Below are 11,260 nucleotides of genomic sequence, written 5' to 3'. Positions count from 1 at the left end.
ACATCTAGGCCTTGATATATCTCATTCTTCCACTGGCTAGCTTTTTTATTTGACTATTTTCTACAAGAACAATCAACAGATACAATGACACTTGGACAAACAAAGACGGAAGCTTGTAAGTAGTGTCAACTTGGGTGTTTTATATTAACACCTCCAATCAAGTGCAACAGAATCTTAAGCCCGGTGTTTTCAAGTCTGATGCTGAAAAGACCAAAGATGGCGCTGAAGAAGCTGTGAGAAAGTAAGTTTCACAACCATTTTGTTCAACTGCGAGTTCATAATGTTTTTACAGGGTCACCGGCAATGCCAACCCTCACGATGCTCTCCGTCAAGATGCGAGCGCGCTTCCCAGAGCCTTCGAGCCTAGCGGCTCTCAAAGCACCGAAAATAAGCTCAAACAAGAGGCTGACAAGTGAGCATCAGTCGAACACGTTTTATTCAGTGGTATTGACATCTTATCCAGGATCGGATCTAAATCTGAAGACAATGCCAACAAATCAATGGGGCAACAAGCTCGTGACTTTCTCACTCCTGGCAATGACTCTGTTGGCAATAACTCTGCTGGTATTTCGGATACTTTGGGGCATGTCAAGGACAAAATCATTGGAAATGAAGCTTAGGAAACGCAGTAAACGTTTGTGTCCAAAGGCAGAATTTTGTCTGCGGTTTGTCTATTATAACCACATTAGTTGCAAGCTATTATGGCGATGAAGTCGGATGTATACTCTATCAGACCAGAATTCTACCTAGGAAAGACCATTCGGTAATTCGAAATGTATAAAACCGTAGACTTTTCAGTCACTCATTCCCGCTCTGATCGCATCTTCCCATGCTTCCTTGAACTCTGCCATATTTCGACCTTGACTCATTTCCATCATTTCCAGAGGCAACATGTTGCTTTGATATGCAGGTGCATTTCGTGTGGCAGCTGGATGTGTCATGGAGTCAATGACCCTCAAAGTAGGCAGGTGGACGGATGAATGATCGTTTTCGGGAGATGATGCTAGTAGCAACAATCCCAGTAACTCTTCATAGGTGAAAAGGAGAGCATCAGTTGAAGGCCTATAGGGTTGAAAGTCTATAATAGTCGCACGTTGAAAGTTGGGAGACAAGTATAGGTCGAAAACGTCTGTGGGACAGAGTTAGCTTCAAAGTTGTGAATTACAGCGTTTTTCCAAGTATGCTCACAATCATCACCTCCCTCGTAGTTCTCTCTAATCTCATCCTCAAAAAACTCTCTAGCTGTTTGACATATTTTTAGCTGAGTATCTTCCGACTGCAGATGATTGTAAAAGTTCATATCGCGCTGCGTTATCCCTATAGTCCGTTTGATATGTCAGACAATCTACGCTCTTGCGAAACTCTTGAAGCTTACCAATGAGTGTCCTGTTTCTGATAAAGCAACGAATTTCTCCAGCTGGGTTTAGGTTTTCAAATTTCTTCAACACCAGTTCAATTTTTGGCCGCGTTGATAGCCCAATCAGACTCTCATTATTTGTGCCAGAATATGCTGTCAAGTTATCGACGCCATGTGATATAAAGTCGCTTGACTTCAAAAGTAGGTATACATCTGCAGGGCTAGAGCAGTGTAATGGGCCGGTGGATGTCTGCGGCAAAATAAAGGCAGCATCCTTAAAGATGTCAGCATATTTGTGAAACTCGATAAAATCTTCACCTTTGGACTGGTCCAATTCAGTTTGGGGAACACAGCGCCTCCATACTTTTCAATGGCTTCACGGATAGCTTGGTTAAGTCGCGGTAGATGATATACTGGCGGAACTGAGGATTCAGAGTCGTCGCTTGCATTAGAATCTGAGCGTAAGCGCTCAGTTTCTAGGTTGTGCTTTGGCTGTGACCTGATCAAACAGTCAGTTTACAACGACATGCAAACTCATTGTTCAGCTCACCTTTCGCTGCCTTCTGGTAAAAAAATAGAGTCTGCTTCAAGCCACTATACAGTCAATCAACGCCTGGCCATGCAGCTAAGCACCCGCAACAGACGTACGCGCATAAATTCTTCCTCTTCTCCCAGGCTTTCCAAGTCGATAATGGTGGCAGGAGTCGTTATATCGGCAAAAGTCTCATACCAAGCGGATGTACGTGAAGCATCAATCTGTGAGCGAGTGAGGGCTGGGAAGAGCTCAAACTCTTGTGAAGGAGGAGATGGTACAGGCATTTTACTAGGACCCCAAAGCGCACAGCGTATTCAGAAATAAATAAATAAAAATTGATAATGTAAAGTAGGAATGAATAGAAAGAAAAATAGTCTAGAAATAGTTTAGAACTTTTCAAACCGTGCCTGGATTCTATTACAAATTCACATCTTATCTTATCTACGTTTAATAAGAACAAATGGACACGAATTACAAAAGTGGTTTATGATGAAATGAAACAAATCTTCATCTTATTATAATCAAACATTATATCAAAGACAATAAACAGCTCAACTGTGTCATATATATATATATTCACAATTCGCCCTACGTATTATTTCAACAGGCTACGTTTCGTCCAAGCCTAATAGGGAACCACGCCTGCCAACTTTTTGGCCCGGTCGCTGAGAACCGCAGGTTCATGAGGTTGTTGGTTCTCATCTGGAGTCAAGGGACCACGCGCATTTGTCCCAGTCACTTTGAACTCCAATGGATTGTGGGTCTGGTACCAATTGTCAATTAAGGGGCTCAAGGGAAGGTAGCTACACTTACAGTACCCGAATAGTCAGCCACACATCTTTTCCTCTCTTCTAGCTTCTCTGGAGTAATGTCTTTTGCCGGCTTGTAACAGACATCTGCGATAGCGTGTTACTACAGTATCATGAGGTGGGAGGTGTTGCTTACAAGTAGCCACCCTAGGCCTGTCACCAGTGGCTGATGCACCATAGTGAATGCATCTGCTGTCCCAAAGAATCAAATCTCCTGGATCTGCTTCTATCTTCTTCCACTTGCAACCTCTCTCCTTGAACCATTCTATGTCTTGCTCTCCAAACGGCCAAGAATCACTCAATGGTCGGCCGTCGGCCAACAGCCAGCCATTGACAGGCTTGCTCTCGGGATGACTGTCGAAAAACTCGAGAAACAAGGGTAATGAGTATTCAAGTATCGTAAAACCACCATCGTTAGGCCCGTTGGGAGCCTAAGAGCAAGTGAGTATTTCTCAAGACTTATATGCCTATCGTCGTCTTACCAAATTGACAACTCCTTGTACACAATACTTTCCCCTCCTGATGGGATTTTGATCCACATGGGGTGGCCATGGGGCAGAAACTTGCGCAGGAATTGGATCATCGACAAAAGGAAGAGACACATTTATACCATCTGTCTCCCGGCATATCAACAAAACAGGTGTCCGTTAGCAATGTCTACTAGGTATGTTTCTTTGGCTTACCAAATGACACGAGGAGTTCTTCAGTGCCCCAGATTTTGGCAAATGCCTCGATGACTCCAGGTTCCGCTCTAATGTCCCAGACAAACTGCTCGTGGTGGACGCCGTGACGGTTAAAGACACCACATCTGTCATCACTATCAGCGAGCTGATCCTCCGGGAACTCATGGATTGACAAAGGCAAAAGAAGGATAGACTTACCTGTCGAATGCAGGCAAGTTGGCAACTCTCCATGTATCCTTATCATTCTTTGAAAAGCCCTTGTTGAAACTCTCGAGCCATTTGTATACTCTGTCTTCATAGTCCTTGGCTCTTTGCGGGGGTATGGCACCTTTGACCACGGTGTACTATCACACATGTCAATACAAAACTAATCAAGACATCCACCTACACCTTTGGTCTCAAGCTCCTGCAGCATCTTGCTATCCCATTCTGGACCATGGTTACTCTTCAACTTCAAGCTATCTTCTTTGGGTTTCACGACGGTTTGTGTAATTGTTATACTCATCTTGCTGTATTGATAATCCCTTGCGCTTGACTTGTCAACTGTGTCTTGGAAATACAATGAAGGCTTAAATGCCAACCCAGGCTTGTTTATATATCTTGCAATTTCCTCTTGATACCACAACAAAATTCGGCAATGTCGCAAATCCAAGTTTTAGCCGAAATCGGCTCGGCTATCATGATGTCATTGCCGAGTCTTCACTGAAGTGATGTTCCATTCACTTACGTATCCATTTTCATACATTCACTTCTCTGAAAAAAGGAAGTAGTGGCAGCTCAGCGTCTATGGAGGGCCGCAAACCATTCCCAAATACCAACTATCCCTTGACGTTTCCGGCAGTCAAAGATAAAAGTAGTTGGTCTAAAACATGCCGTGAGCATCTTCTTTCCTCCTGTCTTGTCGTTGTCTTTTGTCAGAAGCATCACCATCTATTACATTTTTGATGTGATTGCAATGACAAAGCAGTTGCCGGTGTGGCTACGTCAGGCTGATGGAGAGGGAAGGCCCGGACATTGTGTATGCCGAGGAAGTGGTGTAGTTGAATGACAGTCATAGGAGCCGAGAAGATGTAAGGAGGGATTTGTTGTTGATAATCTTCAAAGAATGAATCTAGATAGCTGTCTTCGTCTATTCTAGCTACATATTCCTCAGCAAAGCCACGTTGAGTCCTAGCACCTCAAGTCCAAGCCCTGAGACGCAACCCAAGTCCTGACAGGCTACCATATGCAATACAAATCACTGTGATCATACGCAATACGATACATCCGGATTGTCCATGTTGTCCGATATAGAACAAAAAGAGAAGAAGGCCTACATTACACATGCTGCATTTTTGAGTGTCCCTGCAAGCTGCTTCAACAGCCATGTTATTAGCAAACAGGAATTTTAACATCCTTGAGATTCCTGTTTGAGTCAAAGAGTCCCCAATGTCCTTCGACTCCTCCAAATTGAGCACTATAGAATGTTGGCTCAATCATTGGGTGGGCTTTATAAGACTTACTCTTTCCAAGGTTCATCGAATGCTTCAAAGCTATAAACCGTAAACATTTTGTGTCGAATTTTTTGCAAAGTAAAACTTACTAAAAGTATTCTGTCCCATTTGTATTTGCCTGACATACAAAAGTATTCAAGAAGGCTGGTGTGTTGATCAACATGTAGTATACAGAAATGCGTCAAATGTAAACTCACTCTGGAGATTGGCAACACTTGCGTCCCCTTGGGGACTGCCCGCCCCACTATTTGCATCGGTCGCATTTGAGCTACTGCTTGGCCAACCAGTCTCTGCAATGTATGCAGCAGGCTTATTGGGGGCTAAGGCAGCCACATCAACATCAAATTTATGGAAGAAATCATCAGTCCACGCGGCTGCATCGTCAATAGCAAGAGAGCCAAAGTATCTTTAACAAAATATCAGTTTTATCGAGTTTTCCTTGATTAGTACACTTACGGATGGACATTAGCCATGAAATAGTCAATTTTAGTGGCCAACGTCTTGCTCAGCACACTTCCGGCATCTGATGTCCCGATAGGCAATGTTTTGCTCAAGCCTAGTCCTTGAATGGTAGTTTTAACCTCTTCAATCCGTTGCGCAATGGTATTGACGGATGCAAGATATGGTGAGGAGGTGGTAGAATCGCTACCAGCAGTATTCAAGATGTACTCGTTTCCTACAGTAATCTACGTTCCATAAGTGAGGCTCTTGTTGAGTATGAAAAAGTACTTGCACCCGACACATGATCTGCTCCATAAGTCTTAAGAGCATCAACTACAGCATCCACTTGTTGTTTGTACGCCGTATCGTTAGAGTCAATATCTATAATACCATGAGTTGATTGTATCTCTAATAACGAAAAACAAACTGACATATGCCTAACCAAACCGTCATATTGACTTTGGTATCTTGGATAGCTTGTAAAACCATAGCAGTTTGGTTGCAATTGGCACCGTAAAGTCTAAGACGGGGGGTGAGTTGCGAGAGGAGCTGAGCAACTAGTCAGCAAGGTTCACCTGCATGTTACTAACATCCATTTACCTGTATGTCCCGAGTAGTGTTTGAGAGCGAGACGCCACACCAAGGCGGTTGCGCTGCCTGTCAAGGGAGTCAGCCCAGGATTTCATACTAAACAGTCATTACTCACAGAAGGCGTGTATGCAAATCCCCAAAAGCTCTGGTGAAGATTGCTGTCTTTTTTGAAATTACTAGGATCATCCCCAATAACTACAGAACCGTCTTTGTTGCTAGAGTTTTTGCCATCCTTGCCGTCCTTGCTGCCCTTGCCGTTATCGTCATTCTTCTTCACTTGACTGACTACTACGCCAACCACAATGGCAATGATGATCACCGCCGCCAATATGATACCACCAATTACAAACATCTTCTTTCTCTGTTTTGATTTCTGCTGAGCGGCTGGATCGAGAAACGGTGCAGGGCGGTCATTTGAGACAGGGTAATAAGCTTCTGATGGGATTGGGCGGTGGGCATCGGGATTTGAGAAGGCCCTCTGAGAGTTGGAGACTTCAGTCATGAGCGGCATTGCTGATGAATTCGCAGCGGAATTGACATAGGGGTCGGCATAAGGTGTAGAAGGATTACTTTGAAGAGCAAGCGAAGACCCGCGGCGTGGCATTTCAAGTGATGTAGGGCTGGTGCCCGATAAACGCTGAGGCTGAATGACTATAGTTAGCTATTACCTGATGCAAGGTTGTTGACCTTTGAACTCACGGTGGGATAGCGAGAGTCGTGGCTGTCAAAATCTGTTTTCCCAGCAATTTCATCAATCGCAAATTGCAAAATGTTTACACAAGGTAGTAATGGATGTCCAATGGGATGAGCAGACGATAACAGATCAGCGCAACTCTCTCTCAGATTTTCAAAAACCTTTCGTCACACAGTCGCGCAAGCTGAGCATCCGAGACACATTCCAATTTGCCTTGCTTACAACATTGGAAGCCTTTAGTGCGCAAGCACTCAAAAGAGCGAGAAAAGATCACGAGATTCCTTTCATGTATACTCGTGCTCCCTCAACACCCGTCGTGTGTCAACAAGACCATCCTTGCTAGCCACCCAGCACTTCTCTACAGCCATCTCTGATACTGCATATTGGCAAGAACTAGGCTTACTGGCGATGTCATCGTTGCCCAGTCCAAAACCTGGGACAGGCGTGTATCTTTGTTGCTGTGCCATCCTTCCTATCGGCTATCTTGCGTCTCTCCAGCAGCTAGATTCTTGAAGGTAGACAATCTCGATTGTCTTCAAGAATAATAGTTTAAAATAAAAATGCTGTAAAAGAGAAAACTAGAAAGATACAATTTGTTCAAAAAAACATCCAGAGGTGGTCCCACGCGTTGGTAATAATGTCCCTTTGGTTAAAAAAGTTATTAAAAAGCATTAATAACGTTTTTAAGCCGATAGAGGATAGCATATGGCTTAATTACTCTTGCTAATTAAAGATGACGTACGCCGAAAAAAATAATCAAATGCATAGCCTTTCCTAGCACAGCTATGAAAAATGATGACGTGTAACACAAATGGTAGAAAATCAGTCGCGTCAAATATTGGCTACATACATTGTAATATACGTAAATTTCGATTGGATAGTCAAGAGACTTGTTGTAGATTATAAATCAACTATGGTTCGGGTATACCCTCGGCAAGATATCAGAGAGCATGAAGAGCAGCAACGGTCAGAGCATCTGTCGGGGTAGCGTAACAGCATCACAATGTGCGTGCATCTAAATCGGCTGGTGAAGCCTTCTCATGGCAGCTTCTCGTATTTCTCATAGTTGTGGTGGATTCGTTCAGATGAATGCCGTATCCGTAATGGCCAGCGTCGGCAGCGTGCTGGCCTGGGAATGCGTAACGGTGTTTGTCTGGTGTACTGTGGATATCATAGTGTGTGCTCATGGACGGAGCGGAGAATCCATGGATGTACAAAGACTCCTCCCCATGAGTGGAATACATTCCTCCCTCCGGCCTATCGGGTTGTGATTCTGGATACCATTGCGAAAAATAGTGGGCAGAGGAGAAATTTGAAACGGACGAGCTGGCAGAGTGTGTGGAGAGTGCCCGGTTGGAGGGTGAGGGTGGATTGTCGAGAGGAAAGGTAAAGACTGGCTGATACGCGGAAAAAAGGGTATAGGGAACAGGATGCTGGACAGGCGACACAGCCTGCGTCTCTGTTGAGCTACGCCGTGTCAGCTCTACCCGCCATACGTTCCACCTACCTCGTCGACCGTTCCTGCAGTCCCGACGCCACGCCCCAATAGTGGACGTTCTCGTCCTGCTGCTCAGATTCCGACACGACAGACAATGCCTGTGTAGACACGAGAGGCGTACAGTCTCGGCTGTAGCCATAGACAGGATTGCTCGGCTCACTGGCCCGTCGCTTCATCAACTCGCTGCCTCCACAAAGGTTGAAGCCCTTTGACGGATCCCGTCCGAGAGCCATCACAGGCTCTCCCCAAGTCAGGCTCCGACCCATATACCCACCTCCGACCGCTCCCGGTGCCACCGCAAAGGCCAGCGGCGCCGAGACCCGTCTGAGACACGATTCCGTCCCGTCGTCCGCTGCCTGCATCACCCGTTGAGGAACGTTGTTCCACGGAGCAGCATAGAAATCGCCATGATGGGATATTCGAGGTTGGTAAGACGCCTGGGCAAATGACGGTGGCTGGTCAGGCGGTGGGTGGATGGCGGGTCTTGTTCCCGTCAGCCAAGCCGGCGCTGGACGAGAGCGTTCCATCTTGCGTTTATCTAATCTTCATCAGCGTCATCCAACACACCCGTTTCGACACCTACCTTTTCCCTCTCCTCTCCTCCTCACGCTCTTCTTCTGCTCTCCCACCGCTTGCTCTCCTCCCACCACCTTCCGCTTCTTCCGCTTGGTCGGCTCTTCCGCCTTGTCTGCCCGACGCATACTTGCCTTTTCTCGCGGCGAGACTGGCAACGTCCTGCTTGCTGGACTATATGCCTCTCCTTCCTCGTCCCATTCCACCTCACCTTCCTCGTCGCTGGCGACAGGAAACGAAAACTCCCATTGTGGCTGCCAAGTGGTTGCCACTCGATGACACTCTGAGGGCTGCACCTGGGGCAATATCGGCGTTTCCTTTTGTAGCGGCGATGGAGACATGACGTCAGCGAACGAATCCACTTTTTCCTTTTCATGACCATCCTATATATACCACTGGGCAACTCCTTCTCTTCCCCACTTTCCCCATCCGTTTTATTCGCTTCGGCATCAGGTACCACTCTTTTTTATTTTTTTCTTCTCTTTTTTTTCTTTTTCTCCCGCTCACCGATTGCAACAGACACCTTTGCTGTCCCTTGTGACGTGTAACGTGTTGGTTAATTATTCAATTTACACTTAATTTCACCATTTCTTAACCGTAATGTGTCCTATTGACAATGGCAGTACCCCTAAACATTTTTTCATCAATCACGCACAGACACACAAAGCCTATCTGCGCAGGTTTGTCACCCGTCATGTTCCGATGATAGGTCATTAAAGCAGTGATAGGTGATGGCGGCGTTCGCCGCCATCACCCTCATCACACAATAAACGGTTTAGTGCGGCGGAGATCGCCACCACCCCGAGACATTCTGATACGTCCCAATGTATCGATTGCAAATTCAGGGAGATCGGCAAAGTCCGTCTGGATCGTTTTGGTGCGAGAAAAGAGAGGTGAGCAGGATGTTTGTCACCGCTGACTCTATCCGTGCCTGGCGAGCTTTGACACCAGCCTGATGGGCGTTGGGGTTATTAATAAATGGACAGTATTCTAGGCGGAGATCGAGAGATCGGGACAGTGGTTGATGAGATTTGGCGGGACTTGTCAAGGGAAAGATAAAAAAAAAGGTCCAGACGGAGTTGGTGGCGTCAGCCGTTGATGGCTTGTCTTCAACGTCCTTTGGTCCGATCGTTGGAAGCGTTTGTGGGTGAGGATCGTAGAGGAAGGGAAGATGACGTGGGATTTTGGGACGTGATGGAGACGCGACGCGTCGCGTCGCGTCGCGTTGGGGTATATAAGAGATGAGAGTTGATGGAAGAGATACGAATTGCTTTTGTGTTTGGATAGATGGGTTTTATGATCGCTCTACTCGGATGGAGCGAATGAAGCGTTTGGTGTCGCAGGGTGGATGGTGGAGAGTGAGGGTGGGAGTGCTCCCAGTCGTAGGGTAGCACACGAGGCATATGCAGGTGAGCTGGTTTATGCGTGTATTCAACGATGGGAGTAGGGCTTGCATCCGAAAGTGTTGAGAGTTGATGATTGGCATGCAGCAGCTTATCCGCCATGGCGGATAAGCATAGTTTTCCGCGACAAGGCCGTTCTTTCCGACGCAACCTCTGGTTATAACTGCAGGTGGGTACGGACGGCGTCTATGCACTTGAAGCAGAGAATCAAGACACCTGCGATCCTTGCCCTCTCAATGCCAGCCCTAACCATGATGGGATCTGAAAGCGCAGGATTGCGCAACGTGAAAAAAAGTTCGTCGTATACGGTGGCGCAAAGCCAAGCTGGCACGAAAAAGGGCAGCCAACTTGCCAACCATGGCCTGAATTCGCAGACGATTGATGAGCCTGTTAACAGGCGTCCGTTTTTTCATCGCAGAACCTCGATCATGTACCCGACCCTCGCTACGATTGTCGAACAGCCGACACCACCCCTTTCGCCTACCTCTTCGCAATCCCAGCTTGCTGCGTCGATCCAGCCAGTCACGCCGGGCTGTTCGCTGGAAGGCAGTGTCCAGACGGTTGACACCACGGCGAGTTTCGGCTGGAGATGGTGGTTGTGGGGAGAAAAGAGCAAGCGTGGCAGTTTAGGGGTCACCATTGATGACTTGCCCAATGTTTCTCAACCGGTCGGTGTTGCTGAGTCGCCTGAAGCCGTCGACAAGCCTTCATTCTGTTACACGAACCAACAACCCTTTGCGCTCAGCGTGATGGATGTCGACTCGGACAGCGACAGCGATAAAGAGTCCTCGAGATGGTCCGACACCATTCCTCCCGAAGTTCTCGATCTGCGCGTGTACGCCGTAGGCTCCAACCCACCCCGTCACGGTGAAAACAAGCTCAACGTTTTGCAAGCATTATCAACCGACCCTAAGAGTGTCAAGCTGGACAGGGTCAAGCGATGGAGACAAAACAGTTATGTACATCACTTCTTGACCGATGGTCCATCTTCACTCCAGGATAGATCGCTCACGCTCCACCTGTAGTACGCCGTAGAACCAAGCCGTCTCACCGACTCTTCATCTGCCCCTGGCACTATTGCTTCTGAGACACGAGAGAACCACTCGCAGGTAGCTCTTCGACAGACGCTCGCGCAGACAGACATCAAGGCTCTCCAAGCTTGCCACATGTAAAATGTTCAAAG

At 46.8% G+C, this 11,260-nt stretch overlaps 6 protein-coding genes across 6 annotated transcripts; 2 read left to right on the top strand and 4 right to left on the bottom strand.

Moving 5' to 3' along the window:
* Window positions 1-84: 84 nt before the first annotated feature.
* Window positions 85-620, top strand: L203_106044 (uncharacterized protein; the record flags this gene model as incomplete). Its single annotated transcript, XM_066215404.1, has 4 exons — window positions 85-115; window positions 163-241; window positions 293-412; window positions 464-620. 4 exons carry the CDS (start codon window positions 85-87, stop codon window positions 618-620), a joined length of 387 nt encoding a protein of 128 aa, XP_066071501.1.
* Window positions 621-794: 174 nt separating this feature from the next.
* L203_106043 (uncharacterized protein) lies at window positions 795-2,176 on the bottom strand (the record flags this gene model as incomplete). The annotated part of the gene is made up of 6 exons (XM_066215403.1): window positions 795-1,129; window positions 1,189-1,317; window positions 1,376-1,631; window positions 1,676-1,856; window positions 1,908-1,951; window positions 2,006-2,176. The coding sequence occupies 6 exons, from the start codon at window positions 2,174-2,176 to the stop codon at window positions 795-797; spliced, it is 1,116 nt and encodes a 371-aa protein (XP_066071500.1).
* A 341-nt stretch (window positions 2,177-2,517) lies between these two features.
* Window positions 2,518-3,889, bottom strand: L203_106042 (uncharacterized protein; the record flags this gene model as incomplete). Its single annotated transcript, XM_066215402.1, has 7 exons — window positions 2,518-2,655; window positions 2,706-2,788; window positions 2,838-3,132; window positions 3,184-3,314; window positions 3,385-3,509; window positions 3,583-3,728; window positions 3,773-3,889. The coding sequence occupies 7 exons, from the start codon at window positions 3,887-3,889 to the stop codon at window positions 2,518-2,520; spliced, it is 1,035 nt and encodes a 344-aa protein (XP_066071499.1).
* Window positions 3,890-4,755: 866 nt separating this feature from the next.
* Window positions 4,756-7,070, bottom strand: L203_106041 (uncharacterized protein; the record flags this gene model as incomplete). Its single annotated transcript, XM_066215401.1, has 11 exons — window positions 4,756-4,840; window positions 4,887-4,916; window positions 4,967-5,021; window positions 5,075-5,283; window positions 5,334-5,563; window positions 5,611-5,699; window positions 5,750-5,867; window positions 5,919-5,975; window positions 6,025-6,552; window positions 6,609-6,640; window positions 7,007-7,070. The coding sequence occupies 11 exons, from the start codon at window positions 7,068-7,070 to the stop codon at window positions 4,756-4,758; spliced, it is 1,497 nt and encodes a 498-aa protein (XP_066071498.1).
* A 531-nt stretch (window positions 7,071-7,601) lies between these two features.
* L203_106040 (uncharacterized protein) lies at window positions 7,602-9,015 on the bottom strand (the record flags this gene model as incomplete). The annotated part of the gene is made up of 3 exons (XM_066215400.1): window positions 7,602-8,070; window positions 8,120-8,639; window positions 8,685-9,015. 3 exons carry the CDS (start codon window positions 9,013-9,015, stop codon window positions 7,602-7,604), a joined length of 1,320 nt encoding a protein of 439 aa, XP_066071497.1.
* Window positions 9,016-10,022: 1,007 nt separating this feature from the next.
* On the top strand, window positions 10,023-11,249 carry L203_106039 (uncharacterized protein; the record flags this gene model as incomplete). The annotated part of the gene is made up of 3 exons (XM_066215399.1): window positions 10,023-10,083; window positions 10,165-11,036; window positions 11,103-11,249. 3 exons carry the CDS (start codon window positions 10,023-10,025, stop codon window positions 11,247-11,249), a joined length of 1,080 nt encoding a protein of 359 aa, XP_066071496.1.
* Window positions 11,250-11,260: the final 11 nt, after the last annotated feature.

Source organism: Cryptococcus depauperatus, chromosome 8 (assembly GCF_001720195.1).
Source record: "Cryptococcus depauperatus CBS 7841 chromosome 8, complete sequence".
Taxonomy (NCBI): Eukaryota; Fungi; Basidiomycota; class Tremellomycetes; order Tremellales; family Cryptococcaceae; genus Cryptococcus; species Cryptococcus depauperatus.
The sequence above is the reverse complement of the archived record's forward strand: the minus strand, read 5'-3'. Positions and strand labels throughout refer to the sequence as shown.